We start from the raw sequence: 21,728 nt of genomic DNA on the forward strand, positions 1-21,728 counted from the left end.
CAGAGTCACAATCCCTCTTCGCCATACAGAAGGAAGGGTGGCGGTGTATGGGAGGCAATAAGGACGCTGCTGCATCACCAAGAGCAGAGTATTCTCCCATGCACAAGACCCCAAATCACTTCTACAGCTAAGCCCACTCAGATAAGGGCTGAGCCCAGAATTACTCCACCTGTCACCTCTGCCACTGATAAAGATCCCCAAACAGGGACCTTTTCCACAGACAGAAATTCCTGCTCTCCGTTTGACTCTCTCCCAGCCTTTACTCAGGAGGATCCAGGAGCCCGATGAGGTCCGTGGTAGAGGATCAGAGGGTTAGAAGAGCCCTCAGAGAGTCACTCCTCACTGATGCCTATTTAGCGGCTCTCCCACAGATGAGACCTCACTCCTTCCTTGGTTATCTGTATTAGTCTTTCCAACCATCCCAACTGCTGAATGTTTCTCCTCACTGTCTGAATTGAGATTTTCCTTTCCAGAACTTTCTAAACTAGCTGCTGCTTAAATGACCCCTCCAGTCTCACCTTCAAGCAGAGCACTGGCCTGTACCAGCAGTCTCAGGGTGCACACTTTGCAGCGCATTCTGCCCAGAGCATACCTTTCTGTGATGACTTTATGTATCATAAGGTTCTTTAGGTTTTGTTTCTAGAACTTACAGTCTCAGTACATTGTTCCTTTGCTCATGTAAATCATGCTGTTGCGAGGATCTGGTTGCTGTTAAAGGCTCCAGCTGCTGACCAAGCCAAGCATCCACTGGCAGTTTGCAAATCCAAGAGTCAATATAGGCTTTCCAGTTCTCTGGCTGCCAAGTGTGCTTGACATCAGCCAACGGATTCTAAAATTAATCGAGACAGGAACTCACACATGGCTAATAAAAGCTTCACACTCTTTGGAAACTGAGCTAAAAGTAAAAATTGATCACTGAAAAGTGATCAAAAAGCTTTGTGCCACATTAATAGTTAAAATCTGCCTACCAGTCACAAGGACCGGAATGAGTTAAAGATGCAGTGCAGAGCTGAGAAAACCTAACTGAATTTCTGAGTTACATTTCTGTGAAGTCTCCCTTCGCTTCCCATAAGCTTTAAAATGATGCTTGGTGGACTCAGCATCTCGTAGACTCCTGCTGTATACTGTCTTTTTTGGTCAGTAATTGCTTTTGATTTAAGAAAGTGAATTATTTCCTTCTCTTCCCTTTCATTCCAGTGCTTCCATCTTTGGGAAAAGGTACAGATTTTTTTTTCCTCTCTGAATGGATAACCCAAAAGTTCAGGTCATAGAGGATAACAACTCCAATTAAATATCTTTCAATGTATGGCTGGAAGCCAAACTATCCCTTTATTAAGTGCCTTGAGGCCATAACGCTACAGAGCCTGGGGTGGGCATTAGAGACCAAGAACGGGCTTACAGTTAGCTCCTGTTCCTCTCTACCTTGCTGCCCCTCTGACCTGAGAAAATGAAACTCTTTTCCCAGCTGGAAGGGCTTATGGGGAACAAAGACAAAAGAATCTGCCAGCATCTTCCTCCCTGCAGGCAGCCTTTCCACTCGCCTGCTCCTGCTAGTTCCGTGTTTGTGCTGAGTCAGGATGACAGGGCCCTGTACGAGAAGTTGATGATATGAAATGTCCAGGGACAGATCCTCTTCAACAGAACATCTAGATGACCTTATACTAAGAAGTCGTTTAATGGGAACAGAAAAGGATGCTGACTCAACAATTTTACAAAAGCTTAGTTTCTCATTTACCTGCATGAAAAGCCCCTGGAGGTGTGAAATGCAATTCTAGACACAGTGGCACCAAGCCAACGACTCCAGAATTTACCTTAAGCTTAACTTTAGCAACTCAGTGTCAAAGCATAAAATCGCCTCCATCCAATCATAGATTCATTGAATGGTTTGGGTTGGAAAGGGTCTTAAAGGTCACCCGGTTCCAACCCCCTGCCCTGGGCAGGGCCACCTCCCACCAGCCCAGGCTGCTCCCAGCCCCGTCCAGCCTGGCCTTGGACACTGCCAGGGATGGGGCACCCACAGCTGCTCTGGGCAGCCTGTGCCAGCGCCTCAGCAACCCCACAGTAAAGAATTTCTTCCTAATATCTATGATCATAGAATTGTTTAGGTTCTAATTCTAGGTTCTAATATTACCTGGCAGCAACTACTTTTATCACACTTCTTTTCTCCATATTGTTTCTATTTCATCCTCAGAGCTCTGCTATTCCTTTTGCCCTTCTACCTTACGTGTCTGGAACAATTCTTTTAACACTGAAGGTTGGTTTCGTTTATCACACATCACCACAGGAGAATCAGCACTTCATCTTCCCCCAGGCAGAAATGTGCTGATCAGCTAAATCATTCCCAAATGGTCCTTAACCACGCGGTGGCCATGGCAGGCGTGAGGGACAGCCTGGACTGCTGATGCACATCATCTGTGTGCAGCCATTCCGAAGGAGCAGCACTGGGCATAAGAGAAAGGAAGAGCTGTGTTTCTTCCAGCTCTCCACAGAGGGGAGGATAAAGCTTTGTTTGGCAGAAAGTGGAAACCTGCTACCACTTACCCTGTTCACCCCATTTCTGCCTGAAGGAGGTAAAGGGGTGTGATGCTGGAGTAGCATCTGTCACAACAGCACAAGCTGCCACACAGCTGAGCGTCTTAGCTCATTTTACTGGTGACATGTATTCTTGTACGGGAGATCTTGCTGCTCTAATTCCTCAGAAAATTCTGGGGTTTTTCTGCTACCTCAGGGTCCACTCCTGCAAGCATTAAAAAAAAATAAATAAAAATCAACCGCATCTGTCTCAGCAAGGGATCTAGCTGAGAGACCGATGGGCGTTTATACCAAAAATTGGAACCATATCTTTGCAAATAAACATGTCAGCTGCGAGGAAGACAGTTTCTCAGCTTGTTACATCAGCTTCACTGCGTGCTCTACTAGCCCTTGCGTAGCTGTTCCTCAAATGTGTTTTCTGCACTGTAAATGCCATAAGCCCACTCCATCTGCAACAGAACACATGAGCTCTCTGTAAACGTGCATCTTTCCAGCAAATCAAGCTGCATTTCCAGGGGAAAGTAAACCAAATGCTATATATTCAAAATTATTGTCCACAGGGGAAAAATTATATACACAAGTGATTTGCAAAGGTGATAAAGACTCAGTCCATCTCATAGTTCAGCCAAACCCTTTCTCACTTCTGCACAGAGGCAGAGGTCTCAAAAGAATTACGGTATTAAATAGAGCTGGCAGGCGCAAGTCTCAGCACAATTCACTCCATATGGAATCACGCATGTGGCTATTTTTAGCAAATGAGAGATTGTAGCTTTGCATCCACTTCTCAAAAAGAAACCGAAAACCCAGAACATTTCCACATTTAGCACTGCGTTAAGAAGGAATCAAAGAGGGGCAAGCGTGCAAAGGCTATTGCAGGTATTGTCCACGTCACCTTGGAATTGAAATGCTCTGGGTTGGCTGTCGTAAACGAACCCTCTCGTTCTGACCTCAAGGCACATTTTATACTTGTAGCTATTGTGGAGCTGTGCAGCAGGATTAGCGCATTAACTTGTAAGTGGGAAGGCCGGCATAAATGGTAATGCTGAAAAGCTGCCGCGGTCGACATATTATCTTGCTGGGAGAGATCACATTTAGTGGATGCAAATCCATTTCTCCAGAATGTTTTCTACGTAAATTGGACCAGCACAAAGCACAGGCCATGGCTTATGTGCGTATTAGCTCTGACTTCTCATTGGATGGATCGCTTGTAACGTACTCACCTCCCCCACAGTAGTTCCCATCGGTGATATACGCAGGCAATGCAGCCACAGCAGGAAAGGCCTAGGCATGAGAGAGAGGTCTCGGAGGATGAAGCTGCAGTCTGAGAAGACTTTCCTAGTTCTGGGAAGAAAAAAAGGGACGAGAACAGGCGAGCACGCTGGCTGCAGCTCACTTGAGGGAGCTCACAACTCCCCTCAAAAGCACTAGGGGGTTGGCCAGGGCACAGGGGAGGGCTGCAGTGCTCCTGCCCCAAGGGAACAGAATTAGGTCGATGTACTTTGCTGACTCCAGGCAACAGGTTGGAAAGTCTCAGGTACCAGGGGAACAAAAGGTAAATTTGAAGAACTTAAAAAAAAAAAAAGCCAACAAAAAAACAACAAAGCAACCCCCCCAAAAAACCCAAAAGCAGTTTTGCACTTTACAAAGTGCAAAAAGGTTCCAAACCCCACCCCTCAAACCTAGGTGTAGAGAATGAAGGAATAGACACAAATTTATCTCTTTGTTCCTGGGAGTAAAATACTGCTGTGGCTTAGGAGAAATGGGACCTTGTCCCAAGTCTATGATGTTCTCTTTAGCTTTGGATCTTGTAAACATCAGCACATTCGCTCTGTGCTCCCGGCAAAAAACACGCTGGTTCCTTCTTCCTCCAGGCATTTTGCTCCCTACAGAACAGCAAGCAATTAATATCAGGTAACCATGCCACAGCCTGGGGGCTGGGACCCATAGAAAATCCCTGTGGGGACTGAAAGGGCATGGGTTTCCCTAGCCAGGGCCCACCCCACCTCCCTCAGCATCGGGCACCTCCGTGGGGATGGGCTGGGGTCAAGCCATGCAGTCAGCCTGCACGACGAGATCAATAGCACGCATGGCTAATACGTCTGCAGCAGAGACTGAAGGGCCAGGGCTGAGCTGGAACAGGGCCCATGGGCAGAGGTGTGGGTAGAGGCCTCAGGTGAGACTGCTCAGGGCCATTAAGGTGGGCAGCAGCAAAGCTAACCTCCCAGAAAGACTTAGCAAAGACAACCCTTCCTCTTGATCTACACTGATGAAGAGCATATGGCAGGATCAGATGAGTAAATGCATTAACACATGCAAAGTTATCAGATTGATAAAACAAAAGGCAATGCCTACAGTTAAAATTCCTTCTTCGTAAATGTTCTGTTCTCACCACATTTCACTTTCACATGGTAAAACAGTTACTCAGCCTATGCATACATAATCCATAACATGATGCTTTTTAGTCCTGCTTCATGTTTGCCACTTTCTGCCATACTGGTCTGGAATAAAGTCACAGCCTGGGCTGTGTCCAGAGAAAGATGATCATTCAGGCAGAAATAATAAGAGAAAAAAAGACTCGTTATAGATCTGACCTCTCATGTACTTGGGAAACTAATTGCAGTCAATGTTTTCAGCTACACACAATTTACTACAGCATAATATGCCTCGCCCATGAGGCGAGTAAAAGTGATCCCTGGCAATGGCCATTATTTTTCACGCACCACTTTAAGCAATATTATCAGATTCCCCATGTGTAAGGCCTCTGTGATTTCATACTGAATTACATTTAAACTTACAGAACTAGGAATCGCTGCAAGTGAAATGGCAAGCTACAACATGCAGCAGTTTCAGCAAAATATAATGAAAAATGAGAAGTCTCTTGCAATGAGTAAAAAAGACTGGGAGAAATGCACACGTGGAGCTGTACTGTTATTAGATACCTGACTATACATAGCAGCTGCTTCCTCATGCGAAAACCTGTGCATACCACTCGATTATCTGATAATTTCCAAGATATTTTCAAGACCATTCATTGCTGACCTTGACAGTGGGTGGAGGGATTCATTTTACCGAACTTTCTGTGACTGCTTTTGAGGACCTTTGAAGTTAGCAAAGATCTTGGCAACAAATCAATGGAGTTCAGTGTATGATTCGGGATCAAATGTTGTTCCCCACTGTGGGATGAGTTGCTCCTGCAACTTCATACTTGATTACATGCAACTTTGATTAGGTGTCTTTTGACAAAACAAGAGTCTTAGGTGAGTCACCAAACCCAAAGGATTCGTCTCATACATTAACATTGATAATGCTGGTACCTCATCATACACAGGGAAATGTGGGGGGGTTAAATAGCATTTGTTTCATTCTTGCTGTTCTGTGGGAGAAGTGATGACTGCACTGTGTAAAACTTCCCTACAGGGGAGTCCCTGCTGCCGGTGACTGCTGTTGAAGGTAGGATGTTCCTTACAAACCTCATCACACACGCAGTTTGAAGAGACAGGGATCATGGCCTGCTCTTACCTTTGTGCAAACCTGGCCGGCTGGACACATTATGAAGGCTGTTCTTAGCTGGATACCTAATCAAGGCAAATACAGTAGGATTACTATTATTTTTTTCCAGAGGTTAATTTTTCAGCAGAATGTATTCTTTTGCTTAATGTCCACAACAAAATTCGCTAACTTGCACGCACAAAGAAATGCAGCTGAATGATCCTGTATTTGGCTTATATACATTCACCCACATGTGCATCCAAGCTTTAGAAAAACAAAGAAAAGATCAGGTCCAGCACAACATGTAGCTGTGAAATTCTCCTTACAAAATCATTAACCCTGCCATGATGTCCATTAAAAAAAGATAATGTTTGTGGCCCAAGTCCCGTGTCAGCCATAAGAACATTGCAGCTTTAACAGCAAAGAATAATAAATAGAAAAGAATGGAAAGGACACACCAACCTGCTCCTGGGTTAAAAGCAATCTGTTGGACAGGAGAGTTGAATTATGAGATGATCTCACGTCAAAGATCTTTCTCCCTGAAGAAACGGTACCAGCTACAGGTAAAAAGTAGTATTAGACTTAAAGAAATGAGATTCTGATCTGATACTGCAATGACAAAAGGATTTTTGCCTATGAAAATAAGAAGATTGCAATAAAGTGCTTCTAAACAATCGCAACAGAAACCCCGAACCAAATATTGACGTGGACCTCAGGGAGCCGACCCTCGCGGTGTCCCACAAAAACCTGCTGCCGTACAGGGAGGGAGCGAAGAGCCACAAACCCGCACCTTTGCCTCCCACCCGCCTCGGGGAGCTCTGGCCCCTGCGTGCAGCGGCGCCGCTGCCCCGGCCCGGCGCAGGGCCCGGCCAGGAGAGGGGCCAGCGGGGGGGGGCTGCCCCCGCGGGGCGCTGCCGGCCCGGGCCGCTGTCCGCGCCCGTGGTGCTGAACGGCGGCGGCGCACGGTGGTACGGCACGGCTCGGCTCGGCACGGCTCGGCACAGCACCGCTCGGCACGGCTCGGCACAGCACCGCTCGGCACGGCACGGCTCGGCACAGCACCGCTCGGCTCGGCGCGGCTCGGCTCGGCGCAGCACCGCTTGGCACGGCACGGCTCGGCACGGCTCGGCACAGCACCGCTCGGCTCGGCACGGCTCGGCTCGGCGCAGCACCGCTTGGCACGGCACGGCACGGCTCGGCACGGCACGGCACCGCTCGGCACGGCACAGCACCGCAAGGCACGGCACGGCTCGGCACGGCACGGCACAGCACCGCTCGGCACGGCTCGGCTCGGGCCCCCCGTGCTCCCTCCGGGCCCGATGGCGAGATTAAGGCTGCCGTAATCGGGGCCGGATTAACTCCCTGGAAACCGGGCGCAGCCTGAGCAGCTGTGAGCGCCCCCCAGGCCGGGCTGCGGGGCGGCGCGGGGGGCGGGAGGGGGGTGGGCAGCCGCCGCCCAGATGCTGCGCCGCGATTAGGGGGAGGGAGAAACCCAAATATCCATCATCCGCGGCCTTTGGGAAGGGCTGGGCTGGCGAGGATCCGCAGCCCCTCCTCTTCCTCCTCCCTCCTCCTCTTCCTCTCCCTCGCAGCCTCGCTCCGTCCCGGCCAGCCGCCTCCCGCGGAGGGGGACGCAGGAGCGCAGCCTCCCCTCCCCCTCCCCCGCTGACAAGCCATGGACGACATCCCCGGCCTCGTGAAAATCAGCGTCTCCCTCAAGATCCAGCCCAACGACGGGGCGGTCTATTTCAAGGTGGACGGGCAACGCTTCGGGCAGAACCGCACCATCAAGCTGCTGACCGGGGCCAAGTACAAGATCGAGGTGGCCCTGCGGCCCGGCACCGTCCAGGCCACGTAAGTGCAGCCCCCCCGGCCCTCCCTTCCCCGGCGCTTTATTTTTAGAGGTTTAATATTTTTTCCTGGCAGGCTGACAACGCGGCGTTTCTGTCATTTCTCCCTCCCCGCCCCGTGTTGTGCTTTGGTGGCCCCGTTTCTGGGTCCCTGGCCAGCTGTTCCCGGTGCTCTCTGCCCGGCTGGCTCGGGGGAGAGGCTGCGCTTTGGGAACCGCTTCCTTCCCTCTCCCTCCCCACCTTCTCCCGAAGCTCTTCCAAGCCCAGCTCCTTTTCTCCCTCCTTCCCTGCGGTTTGCCCTGCAGACAGGGGAAGGGGCGCCTCTGGCCCTGCGTGCCAGGGATGCACCGAGCCCAAGCCTCACTGCACCACGGCAAAGCAGGGCCTGGGACCAGTGAGGATGCAGATGGAGAACCGGTGCTGGGTGGAGAGGCAGCCCTGGAGAGGAGATTCAACTCGCCTCTCCCCAGCTGCTGGAGATCAGATCCCTCCTGCCTTTTCTTTCTACACCTCCCCCGGGTGACTGCAGAGCCCTGACATTTTTCAGGAGCCCCAGTGAGTCAGCAGCACCTGCAGGTCTGCTAAAATCCCTGAGGCATCCCCCCCGCACAGAGGCTGCCAGGCTGCAAGCCCACGCCGGTTCCAAGCTGCCAGGGGAGGTGCCGTGCTGGGCTGCTGAAGGCTGGATCCCATCCGTCTCTTTGCAGGACAATGGGCATCGGGGGTGTCAATGTCCCGCTGGAAGAGAAATCGAGGGATGCACAGGTGGCCTCTTACATCGGGATCTACGACACAGAAGGAGTGCCCCACACCAAAAGCGGGGAGAGACAGCCCATCCAGGTCAACATGCAGGTATGTGGTTCTCCCAGCCTGGCATGGGAAGATGAGGGAGGGCATTAGGGGCTTGTCTGACAGAGAGAGGTGTGGAGGTGAAATATTCCAGGGCGGAGCTGCTGCCCTCCTCTTTGCTTTCTGTCAGTAACACCACTGGTTATAACCTAGCTGGAAAACACAAGCTCTGCTTCCCAAGGGGAAGCCAAGAGAGCAGCAAGGGCCAGGATGCAGTAGGGGGATTTCTAGAGACGTGCAAAGCCCTTTGGGGTGCTGCAGCAGAAAGAAATGTGAGCTGAACCTCTCACCTCTTCTGCAGGGCTTCTTACAGACTTCAGGCCACCCCCACCAAGGTCCCTGGCTAGGAACCAGGCAAGCCCAAACCCAAGCCCTTGGTGTACAGCACCACCAGGATTTTTGGAGCAGAGCATGCCCCAAGCACAAGGGCTGATTACTCTCCCCTTCCACCTGTCATCTGCAGGATGCCAGAGGCCGAAAGCAGCCATGAGAACACGCACCACCCCACCCCAAAGGCTGTCTTCTCCCTTTCCCCATATGCTTCCATTACCACATGATCTCTGCATCCACAAACCTAAGTTCTTATTCAAGTGGTTCCTCACCCCAAGCTTAAAGAGAAGTTCCAAGGGCCAGAATCAGTATGTGCCATGGCCCCACAGTGAGATGGCAAAAGCTTCAACCTGAAAGGCAACAGAGCTGAGATGGAAGACAGGGAGAAGCAGCAGTAAGATTTCCACAGCACTCTTTGGGTGGTAGGCTCGGGGTGCAGAGGGAGATTTGTTTTGCTTTGGCTTTGGTTTGGTTGTTTGCGGGTTTTTTCCCCCTCTCCTATTACTGTTGTGAGGGATTCCTGCTGTATGTTCTACGCCTCCTGTGCCAAAAGGGGAAAGAGGGCAGTAAGCCATCTTCATCTGAAGCTCTCTTAAGGGTCTGTTCCAACTTACACAAGTTTAGAACCTTGCCAAGCCCACCAGATTTCAGCTTTCTCACTTTTGCTCCACTGCACACAAGACTTTATCTTGATCTTTATCTTCACTATTTTTTTCTGGAATCATCATTTAGCATGGCAATACCCTTCTGAATAAGAACTGTAATATCTCCATTTGGTGTTTCTAGTAATTACAGCATGCCTAACTTTGTTTTGGAGACCTACATCTCATTAACACTTACCGCTTTATAATCTTACGTTAATAAGACTGCCCTGAAGTATTTGTTCACGTTAATCACTTTTCTATATGGTCATCTCCTCTTAACACCCAGGAAACCCAAACCCCCAGTATGACTTCTCAACCAGCAGAACAGGGCTGCTGGGTGCCGTTGTTTAGTATTACAGTTATATTTCACCATGTCCTTACACCAGGAGGTGAAAGGGCCGTGCTTCCAAAAAAAACCAGCTGCTTTGACTAAAGGCATCCCTGTTTTGATAGCCACCTTTACCCTTAAGTGTAGCACTGATGTGAACTCTGAAAATCTGGAAGTTTGACTTTTCTTATGGAGAAACCAAGTCAGTCAGAAATACAGTAATTCCAAGAAATGCCTGGAGGGTCTGATTTTCAGCTACAAGCTCTGCCGTGGTTTGTTGTGGCATCAGGAGGGGTAGCCACAATATTTGCCCAAAGAGATGTTGTTACAAATGGAATCCTGCGGTACTAACCATGAAGCTAATAGGATTTTCAAGCATTAAGCAGGTCCTCAACCCCTTTTAGGATCTCGTCTTGATAGAGAGGTTCTTCAGTACAGACTTGTACATCCACAATTGATACTTCTAAGTGTTAAGTATAGGAAACTCGATAGGGATTTAACATGTTTAACTCATCATTTAGCTGCTTAGCCAGACAGAGCCGTAACAGATTTAGGGGACCAGCCTCAGATACCCCAGTCTAAAAACTGCTTCTAATACCTACGTCCTGAATCTTCAAAACTGGGCTTATCGCATACAGCTTTAAATTTTCCTATTTCCTTCAGCTATGAGGAACTTCTGCCTCCAGTTCCTTTTCTGGAAGAGGCAGGATCCCGATGCATCCCAGGGAAATAAGGACACTATTGAAGGCCTAAGATCTGAACTCACATTAGAAATAGATTGTGAGGCCAGTCTTGCAGTTAAAAACCAAACTGATACAGCCTGTCTAATGCTTGAAAGACAGAAGGTCCATAGAAGTCCATAATAATTTATTTCCCATCCACTTCAAAACTTTAGACAAATAATTATTTGTGGTCCTACTTTAACTGACTAGTAGACATCTGACCTATTACAGCATAGTTTATACACATAAAACAACAATCCTGTTTGTGAATTCAGAATCAGAGGATGCATTTCTGTTACCTGAATGCTCAATTATGCGTGTTCTCCAGAAACTGCTGAATTGTCTAACAAATACTAAGTTAGAAACCTCTCTTTGGGTCTCATGTTATTCTTGGTCAGTCTAAAGTAAGATTGAATAAAGACTTCTACTCCCAGTAATAACCAGACACCAAATCATCCTAGCATGCAAATTCAGAGGGAGTGATTAAATAACTATTCACACCTATAGCACTGGATGACAGAGGACAGCAGACAGGGAAATAGGCTTCCAAGGGCCATCCCCCCTCCCTGGGGAACCCCGTACACAGTCCTAGCGGAGAAGCCAGGATTCAGTGGCAGAGCCATGGGAATTCAGGGGAGCTCTAAGCATGCAGGATGCTCATTATGCCACAGAGCTGCTGTATCTGCTAAGTACTGGGCTGGGGCGGGGTGGGGGGGGGTGGGGGCACAGGGTACCAGAAAAGCTCTGCAATTAATTCTTTCCTTCTCCTGGAAATCCACAGCAGTCAAACTGCTCAGGGTAGCTCAGCAGACTGGGTCATTGCGGGTAGATAGAATTTGTTTTCTTCCTTTATCCTGTTGAAATTCAGATCCTCCATACATTGATGAAATGCTGCTCTTGTACCATATCACCTTCTACAAATGCCGTTAGAAAAGCTTTTTCTTCCTCAGTTTGCACACTGAGGGTGGCTGATGCTCCTCTGACAATTGCTCTTTGTGGATTGCGCACCGTAATACCCAATGTGCTTAAGCTTTACTATCTTGCATTATGAGTGTATCAGGGTTACTAACAGAGATGTTTAATTAAAAAATATATCCTTAATTAAGCTTTTAGATTTAGGGAGAGATAAAATAGCCTGTACATCTCATCCTCTTTTAGTCAAAGGAAGCGGTAGAAATATTTCAGCTGCTCCTTTAAGGTAACACTTGGAACTGGAGATGAATAAAAACCTTCCACTAACAGCACACAGCAACTCCTGCTGTTGTCATGGCTAAATTTAACTTACCACAGTGGTCTGGGGGAAGGTTTAAAGCAAGGTCCATTATGCAGCAGCAGCTTACAAACCACATCTTGACTTAAAAAAAAATAATTAAAAAGATGTCCTTCTGAGAAAACTGGATACAGAAGGCTCTGCTTGCAACTCGGGAAGAGTCACTTTGTAAAAGGGCTTTCATACTGACATTGCAAGTGTGATTAAAACGGGCAGATGATCAAAGGTCAGCTCCCAGACACGTGATGGGAATGGAAAACAGTCAAGTGAAGAAGCTGTCATTAAAGTGAGTGATGGAAATATTCAAAAGGAAAAAATGTTGAAGAACAGTGCTCTTCAGTAGCGCTGAATCCACTGTGTAGTATCTTCTAACAACATAACACAATCAACAAGCCATACTGCTGGGACCAACAGCAATATGTACAGGCTTCACACCCACACTTCAGAATCTCTGCAAGGTCTCAAGGCACAGAAACCCACATTTTACATCATCATTATAACTGAAATCTATCCTTGAAAGCCTCACTCATAGGGTTTTTCTGATATTCTAAGGGTGTCCAGCAGTGCTTAAAAAAACAGAAAGGAGATTTTATTCTACAGAACTTAATGTAACCATAGTCTCATTCACTTCAAAGTTGCAAGCACAATCAGATAACTTACCGTTAATGTCTACTCCTTCACTGTATTAGACAGTTACTGGCTAAACACACTGATTATCTCCTTCCTGGCTTCTGTTACTCCTATCTAAGTTTGAAAAGCTGCAGTATCGTAGTACAACTAGCAATTAAAGAAATGCACAAAGAACTTCTTTTGCGTAAGTTTCATGTAACTTGCAGAAGAGAATTCCAGGGAAGAAGTGAGTGGTCTCATAGCAGCGTGTCTCAATCAAGACTCTGCCAACGCAAGCCTACAAAATATAACAGAGCAAATAAAATACAGCAGAGAAAAAAAAATACAATTAAGCAAAAGAAGGAAACTTACCAATGCTAACTGCAGCCTCTAGGTAGGGTATGAAGGTGAGGTGATGACCTGTGTCATTACAGATCAGTGCTGATTGACCTACAGCATATGCAAGCCAAGATCATCAGGCCAGCTACTGCTGTGTCATCTTAAGAAGGATTGCAGCTTTGATTCTTGCTGTCAGTAACATTTATCCAGATGAGAACTTGAACATTTTTACTCCCTTGCCTTTCCCAGATATCAGTGAAAGAGGACAATACGTGGAGAATCTGATCCTTTATGTTTTACGTATGCCTAAACATAAAAGACTTTGTGACTGCTAGAGCAGGCTTTATGGGTCTTTGATTTATTGACTTGAGGAACAATAATCCTCCTGTCAGCTGCTTTACGTTCCACGGTTTCATAAGAGTGTTGTTTCTCATTAAAGGAGAGAAATCAACAAAATAATCAGCTCACTAACCCTGCTATTCCCTCTTCCTTGCAGTTTAACGACATTGGCGTTTTTGAAACAGTCTGGCAAGTCAAATTCTACAACTACCACAAACGGGATCACTGCCAGTGGGGAAACAGTTTTGGCAGTATTGAGTACGAATGCAAACCAAACGAAACGCGCAGTCTTATGTGGATCAATAAAGAGACCTTCCACTGAAGAGAGTGAAACCAATACTGCTGGACAATCTCCCTAAGGAAAAAATCTACCTTTTTAAACCAGCAAGAAGCCTTAACAAAGGCATACCGTAACATTGCTGTGTTCCATAAGGTTCTGATGACTACGCTGTATATACAGCTGGTGCCATTGAAATCTTTGCCTATTACTGTATTTTAATTTACCATGACATCTGCAACGCTCTTTATCTATCACCCTGAGAATACTGAAAAGTTCATGGTAAAGAATATTTGATAGCTGGGTAGAAAGTCATACTGTCATAATACTGTTGTAAGTATTTGGATTATTCCCACTAGATGTAACAACTTTTGTGAAGTGTTTTGCTTTATTGCTTAGAATTTGGATGCCACATCACATCAGTGATTTCTGTACTTACAGTTGTGTTTGCTCCTAAATCGGTGTGCACTTTAAGCATTTTGTGTTACATGTCATCCCAGTGGACAGCAAAAAGTGCAGATTATGGGTATGTGTAGGTTTAGCTAAATGGCAGCTACTGCACTGTTGATATTGTGCTCTCATACCGGGGGTTTGGAAAATCATTCTCCCTTTTGTTAAGTGCTGTAAGACATTCTGTGAAGTTTACTAATTTACCAAATCTCTCAAAATAGGATTCTTTGTTGTTAAGTTTCCCAGTCTCTGAAATAGCTTTAGGAAACTGTATAAAACGTGCTAACCTGAATGAAGGAAAAGCAATAAATCAGTTGTGGTATCGAAGACATCTAACAACACGGCTAATATCTATCTTAAGATCACATAGTATTCTTGAAAGATACAGCAGCCATACTTAATTTAGTTCTTAGCGTTCTGGTAGTAATCTACACATTTGTTTTAATGACACATTGCTCAAATCTGCTAAATCCTACAAATCAACTTTCTCAAGCCTGACCGCTGTATTATACCAAAACCAACAGGATTTCTGACCAACAAACACTCAGAAGCGTGAAGAGTGCAGATCCCAGCACATGTTTATATGTGCATTGCACTCTTTCAAATAAAGATAAGCATGTAAGCATTTGCATGGTTAAGATAAAGGTGCTACATAAACACTAGATAGTGTTTAACACGTACGGATGACAAAAAACAAACATATATTTTCTTCCAGTAAATAAAGCAGGGAAACAACTACACTGTCCCACCCCCAACTTGGGCTGAAGCAAGCTGTCAGTTCTTGCGTATCTGGTATTTCCTTTGTGTATAATTTGTAAATTGTGTATGTAAATGGTAACAATGACTTTTGATCTTTGTAATAAAGGACTTAAACAATTTCTTCTCTAGTCTGACCACCTAAATGACTTGAAAATACTGTATGAAAAAGGAAGCGGTTTTAGAAAGTCAGACAGCAGAGGTTATGTAGTCGGTGCTTTCTGAGAATCCAGTCCAAATTACCTTATGTTCTTTACCCAAAGCTACTGTTTCTAGGAAATAGAGATCCAATACACTAGAATGCAGACAGTTAATTTAATAACACTCAATAGAGCTTTTCAACAGAACTCAGCTGCATTTTGTTGCATTAACATAGTGTGGAACGTAGAGATTTAGGACAGAAGTGAGACATCAAAGAAATATTTTCATCCATTGACTTAGTAATCAAAAAGCTTGACTGTTTGCAGATTTCTACAGACAAAAGAGCCTGGCAGTAGCACTGAAACAGTGAGCTAGCCAGCTGCATCCCTGCTCTGAGGCAATGTTACACAGGCAGATTTAACTGCAGTGAAATTCTAGAAATAATCTTCTTTCTTAAGACTTTTCCTAGACTACAGAAAGAATTCTTCAAAATGAAAAAAATGAACTGAGCAAATTTGAATGAAGTCTGTACTTCAGACAGAAGTGTTATTGCCGGCACTTTAGCAGAAGTTTCCAGATAACAGGTTTCAATGATAGCAAACTTCCAGCTGTCAATCGATTCTATGTCTGCACTACTAGAAAGTGATTTTATTCTTCAACAATTGGCATACTTTGGTGTATTTTGTTTGTACACGTGAACTGAAAGCACATCAGCAAGAAATATGTATGATACATAACAGAGAAACTTCTGCCCTAGTAAAAACAAAACATCTAAGGTAGGCCTTCACTTTGACTTCAGCTTCTATGAAATCCTTGGCCCACAACATCTGAGCTCTTCAGCATTTAGGAGATGTTACAATGGATACATCTAGCCTGTGCTGGCACAGGAGGGCTGTTACACTCTGCTAGCTGGATGCACGCCCTTCCCGAGATAAATACTGGTGCCTGTATTAATGCCAAATGGGGCAGCCCTGTAGCAATTCAGTTCAGAGGGTGGTCAAGAAAGAGCCTGCAGATGGAGGAGCTGTTTTCCAAAGGAAGGAGAAGACAGCAAGCCCAAGCTCCATATCCTGAGCCTCAGCATTGCTGCCCAGGATTGCAGCACCCTTTTACAATGGCAATGATAGAAAGGATGGCTGGTTAACAGCTTCTCTAGGGGAAGGCGTAAATGGCATTTATCAGGTGTATATCCTTCTCCCCTAGATGAGGTTTAAACATACAGAAGCGTGGCTTGATGGCCTTGCATTGCTCCTCAATAGAAGATTATTCAAGTGGTGTCTGTTGCATATCCATACCACCAGCGCTGATGCTCTTCTGCACATGTAAAGCAAAATAGTCCCATCGGTTTCCCCTTGCTCAACAAGTGCTTTGCTAACAAAGCAAACATTTGTTCCTAATAAAGGAGACCCAACACTCCAGCAGTTCCCTGGAAAATAATGTTTTGAATTTCTTTCATCCAGGACAACTCTGGTAAATATTCATAAATCTTGAGTCACCAAAAAAACTGTTGCTGTGACAGTTTGATGCATTATTCAATCAGCAGCGTTTAATCTCCAGAGAAGTTTGTTCGTTACACAGCTTTTTCTAATTAGTATTTCCATTTTTGTACCGAACTGAATGTTGATTCAGAACAGGAAACAATACACTAAGCTTAAATATATATTTATTTTTATTCATTACAATGTCAGAAAATGCTGACAGTGTGTCAATCCAGCTAAAACCACAAAGCACTCATATCTGAAGGTTTTATACATGAGAGACTTGAAGATTTTTCTCCTGAAGTGTCCAGCTTTTTTTTTTAATAAGATTGAAATAAATATACTGAATCTTTCAGAGTCACTTTTTCATCTATATTTCAGTAGCAGTTAGCACTTTCAGACAGCTGAGTAACAGCATCCAAAAGCCAGTTATTAGTCATGATTATCACAGTTGCAACCCTGCACAGGGCTTACATTAGAACATTAAGGGTTTGCACAACGCTTTGTGTTTATTACAGCTACTACAGGCTTCTACCATCCAACAGTATCTGAAGAAGAAAAAATACTGCTAAAGTCTCCATGCCCTGCTAACATAAGGTGGGGAGGTTTCACTGGCTTCAGGTGAGGCTCTGCCCATTGGTTTGCGGTGCAGTGTGACCCTGACTGATTCCAGACTAGCAGAGTCTCAGAAAACCTTGTTCATTACAACTTCCTATAAAAGATGTGGACAGAATGTCTGTACAATGAAGCTGTAAGCTTTGTAATACAAGGCTTTTACATGCCAGCAGAGGTTGGTCTCTGCTGGGTTAAGAACACCTGTCTCACTTCCCATGTTAAATTTTGATGCACGTGTTATGTTGAACCATTCTACTCTTCTAGAGCCTCTCTGTAAAACTTTGATTAAATAAGGACATGGCATGTTTTAAATGCTAACCTCTTTTTGAGATCTGAAACAAGTGCTGTGGCTTCCAGAATTCAAAGCACTAAGCATTGCCTTAATAGCCGTGTCAACTCCGAAGCACAAAGCAGCAGTATAATGAGCCTTGCAACATTCATGCTTCCCCTTAGCTCTACAAAGCTCACAAAGCGCTAAGTGGAAAGTCCCCTCAGTGCAGCTACTCCAGATCTTTGGCTAGGAGAGACAGGCACTCCTGGCCACAGGCCTTCCCTGCTGCATGCTTGGCAGCTTTTGCCAGCATTCCTTGGACTGCTTCTTTTCCTCCTCTCCCTGAGACCAGCATTCAAGGCTTCAAACCCCTGTGAGCCCTGGCTTCCAGCCTTAGGAAGACAAGGCTGCGTCAACCCAGGAAGAGCCAAACCAGTCCGCTCTGCATTGCTTTTGCTGTCCCTACCTCAAAGTTGTTGATTATTTCTCTTATTAATCAACACAGCTTGTTCTGTGCGCTCAGGAAGGATAAACCCGTGACTGATCTTATACATGACATACAAACTTCTCTGCCTCTTCCTGCAGAAGAAATTCACAGGCATTCCAACTATATCCTGACTGTAAATAAGAAAAAATGTCCAGTTCCCCAAAAAATTAAAAAGTGACATTGGACTACAGAAAGCGCTGCTGATGGTCAGTGGTAGAGGTCCTGCAGCATCAGCTATTACTATGCTGCAGAACTGAGACAACTACGTAGATTGCTTCTACAGTGCTCTGACACTCCTGGAATTCCTCTGTATAGTAATATATACACAAGTCAAGAATCGTGAGCTTTTGCAGGTTCTCTCGCTGTTATCATTGGAGTTTGTAATCTTTTGACCCGCAGTGAGCTGCACCACTCCAGTATGAGTGCATAGATACAAACAGATCTCCATTGGAGACAAGGCTTAAAAACAATGACAGCTTTTCCATCAATGTTGATGCCAAAAATCTTAAATTAAAAAAATAATTCATACCAGCACATCTGCATTGACCAAGTGTAAGGCTTTGATATTCTTTTTTTCCTTATTTAGACAAACTTGAGTCTCAGTGTTGCCATTTACAAGTGCTTCATGTGCTATCTGTAATGGCTTTCCCTTCCCCAGAGGACAGACACTTCTACTCCCTTTATCCCAAACAGCGAGGAACAGCATGGTATCCCATCCGGTAACTTCTGCAGCCTTCGAACAGTCCTGAGAGAAGTGACAATAAACTACCAGCTGATGATGATGGAGGCAAGAACCATACGACTGTGTCGGAGGTAGGATGGACCTTCTGCCCATTCCCAGCATGGTAACTGCAAGGTTAGGTGCCATCCTGCTGTTACAGGAGTGACTGTGGTAACACTGCTGGTAATATCTACATTAAGCTACAACATATGTGCTACAGGGACCAAATGTTCTCAGAAGCTCAAACTGAACCATTATGAGTTTAATGTGAAGCCCAGAGGGCACTGTCTGCAGAGAAGTGGTAGTAGCATGCAATAACATCACAACACACACTATTTATTGCTCAATCTAAGTCGCTGTGCCAATAGATTCAACCAAGGTACTTCCACCTTTCAGACTTATTGTAGAGAACAAGCCCTGGCCAATTCTACATATAGAATATATAGTCTAAAGCTGGTGTGGTTTGGGTTGGGTTTGAATTAACTTCATTATTTTTACTTCTGGCTTCAGAGACATCTCAGCCTAAATACTACACTACAGGCAAGCTGAGCAAATGCAAGAAATGCTACTGTGTGAAAATACAACTGCAGTCACCCCTGTTCCATATGAAAACGATGTGACTGCACTCCAAAGATTTAAAAGCATTAAAACAAAACAAAAAAACTCAGACTTCATGTGTCTTTCAGTTCTGTCACAGACTGAACACTGTTCAAGAGGCTTGCAACACTCTGTCTATCAGAACAAGGCAACAGTCATATATAAATGTGCTGATCATTTCATTTTCAGATGCACAATGAACTTTGCTACCCTTGAGGTGGATGGCTAAGAAACCAAGAAAGGGTGCTAATGCACTCCTGGTGCAAAGTCCCACCAAAGCGTATGGAAGAACAAATTTGCCCCAATATGCTAAAACATGGATTAACTGCTCTTGCTTAAAACAGAACTGTAAGAATTTAGACCCAACCATTTTAATACAAATTCAGTATTTAATACAAACTCACTGAGGAAATACTTCCAGGGATGATGTTTGTTTTAAATACAGTGAAAATATTTCCTCTACAGATCATTTGCCCTAGCTTAGAAAAGTGCTTATTTTTCACTAGGGATCTAGAACTAACATTTTGTGCTTGCATACAGGTACAGAATCAGTTACATAATGAGCTAGCAGAGCTGGAAAAATTCTTGCAGGTTTGTTTTGGTGGGTTTGGTTTGGTTTGGTTTGGTTTTAATAAAGCAAGCTATCAATTATTCCTTCTGCTTCAGCCCTGAAATGCTAGCAGCAGCAGCCCTCAAGCACAAATAAGCAAGCAAAGAAGGAATGCTGCCACATACTTAGCTCCAGGATTAAGATATGATCCAAACAGCACAGGAAAGAGAGATTACTAGCCACCTTGTCAGTCTTCCCATAGCCTTTCCATTCTTGGAAAACCATGACTAGGACAGGTAAGTACACTTCTTCCTCCCATGCACTCCATTCTACAAATCCACAAGTGATCATGCCTGATCAGGGACACCAGCTTCTGTCCAGGTATCTAAAGGGAAAACAGCGGAGAGGCATGAGCTTGGAGCCATGGTACTATAGAAACAGCAAGAGAGACAGGAGAATCTCAAAGCGTATTCAAAGACACTGAGCTTTTGACACACAGGCAGCAGGGGAAACAGTCACTAGGAAACTTCAAATGAAAATACAATACCAGCGAACCCACAAAAAAATTCCTTTGGTAGTCTCTATCTCAGTCACCTCTTCTTCCGGGTTCTGCTAGAAAGATTGCTCCTAACCTCAAAAATCTCCTACAGAACTTCCTGAGTTTTATTGGTAAGTAGCTTTAAGCTTCTGGCTCACTAAGTTCAGCGTCAGTAACTTTCTACAGATTTCATACCAATCTCAGAACTTTCAGATCTCACTAGACCATTCTCCAGGCAGTCAGCAGTTGCTAGTGAATACTGTCATAGCTTATCTACCATCCCCTAATGTTCTGTCTCATCTGTAACAGAGAGAGAGAAAAGGCTTTCTCTTCTCTCTCACCATTTGCTGTTAATCTTTTATTACTCCTTTGCCTCGAAGGCTCTGCGTAAGGTCCCCAGTCATTCAATAACTTCTAATGTAATAATCCATGGGGATGGGGGAAACAGCACTATATTGCATATTACAGGATGGGCAAGGAAGCCTTGTATGTCCATCAATACCCTGCGGAGAAGCACCACTAAGAGATACGAGGAAGCACTCAAAGCAGACGTTGGCACAGCTCAGCCTGGCAGGGTTCATTGCTCTGATTTTGTGCCACTTCCTACTCTGTTCAAGTAGCAGTCTTTGAGCTGCATTCCCGTGAGGCACAGCTATGACAAAAAAGAACAAGTGGCTAAGGGAATCAGAGAGCACTTGTTATTCCCCAGGTCCAGGGTACACACCCCGTCTGAACCCAAATTCAACACCAGGATAAAGTGTGGACATAGAGCAGTCTCCTTGCCCTGACTGCTGCATCCTGTTTTCCCACGTAAATGAAGTCCAGATGTAAACCAAGGGACCTACTATATTCTTTTAAGGAATTCCACCTGGGTAGAACACAGTGTTTAACCTGTATCACACCACAGCCAGGCTAGCCTCTTAGCAATTGTCACCCATCTTTTTTCTAATCAAAATACAAAAATCTAGACATTAAGCACGTTACCATCACAGCCTTCTTACCTGCTCTGCCACTACTGATTCTCTTGAAGAGCAGACTATGAAAAGGATAACTTTCTACTGGGAGAAGAGGCACAGATCCTCCCTGGTTAGCGCACACTACTGGCTTTCACTTCTCTGGCTCCAAACAAAACACGTATCTAAACTGTGTTTTCTTAGCAATCCACTTTCTGACAAGTACTTCATGAAGCTACACTTGACTGTGAAAAATCAAGAAACTGGAATCTTAAAATCCGAAGTGATTATTTCTTCAGACGGCATCATTTTTAAATTGTTCTCCCTACAAGAAGGAAGTGTTTGCTCTGTCAAGACAGTGTAAGGTAGCCCAGAAAAACTCATGGATTTCACTGTCACTGTTCCTGTTTGCTTGTTCTAAAGACTGTATTAATTTTCTTTTTATTTTTCAGATTCTTAATTTCTGCATACTACAAATCTTGATGTAAGCTAATAATTTGTGTGGATAAACAATGCAATCGCTTAAATAGCCACCTAGTTTTCTCTTTTACAGTACATCTGGTACAACAACCAGTTCTTACTTTCTGGAGAGA

General features: G+C 45.0%; 1 protein-coding gene across 1 annotated transcript; it reads left to right on the forward strand.

Annotated features, from left to right (window-relative positions):
* The first annotated feature begins 7,322 nt into the window (after positions 1–7,322).
* Positions 7,323–14,907, forward strand: CNRIP1 (cannabinoid receptor interacting protein 1). The gene is made up of 3 exons (XM_056342819.1): positions 7,323–7,875; positions 8,579–8,723; positions 13,459–14,907. The coding sequence occupies exons 1-3, from the start codon at positions 7,697–7,699 to the stop codon at positions 13,621–13,623; spliced, it is 489 nt and encodes a 162-aa protein (XP_056198794.1). The 5' UTR covers positions 7,323–7,696; the 3' UTR covers positions 13,624–14,907.
* Positions 14,908–21,728: the final 6,821 nt, after the last annotated feature.

This window comes from Falco biarmicus, chromosome 6 (genome assembly GCF_023638135.1).
Source record: "Falco biarmicus isolate bFalBia1 chromosome 6, bFalBia1.pri, whole genome shotgun sequence".
Classification (NCBI taxonomy): Eukaryota; Metazoa; Chordata; class Aves; order Falconiformes; family Falconidae; genus Falco; species Falco biarmicus.

Coding starts and splice junctions, on each gene's coding strand:
- CNRIP1 (XM_056342819.1), top strand. CDS start 7,697: ATGGACGACATCCCCGGCCTCGTGAAAATCAGCGTCTCCCTCAAGATC. Junction 7,876..8,578: donor CCCGGCACCGTCCAGGCCAC/GTAAGTGCAGCC, acceptor GTCTCTTTGCAG/GACAATGGGCATCGGGGGTG. Junction 8,724..13,458: donor CCATCCAGGTCAACATGCAG/GTATGTGGTTCT, acceptor TCTTCCTTGCAG/TTTAACGACATTGGCGTTTT.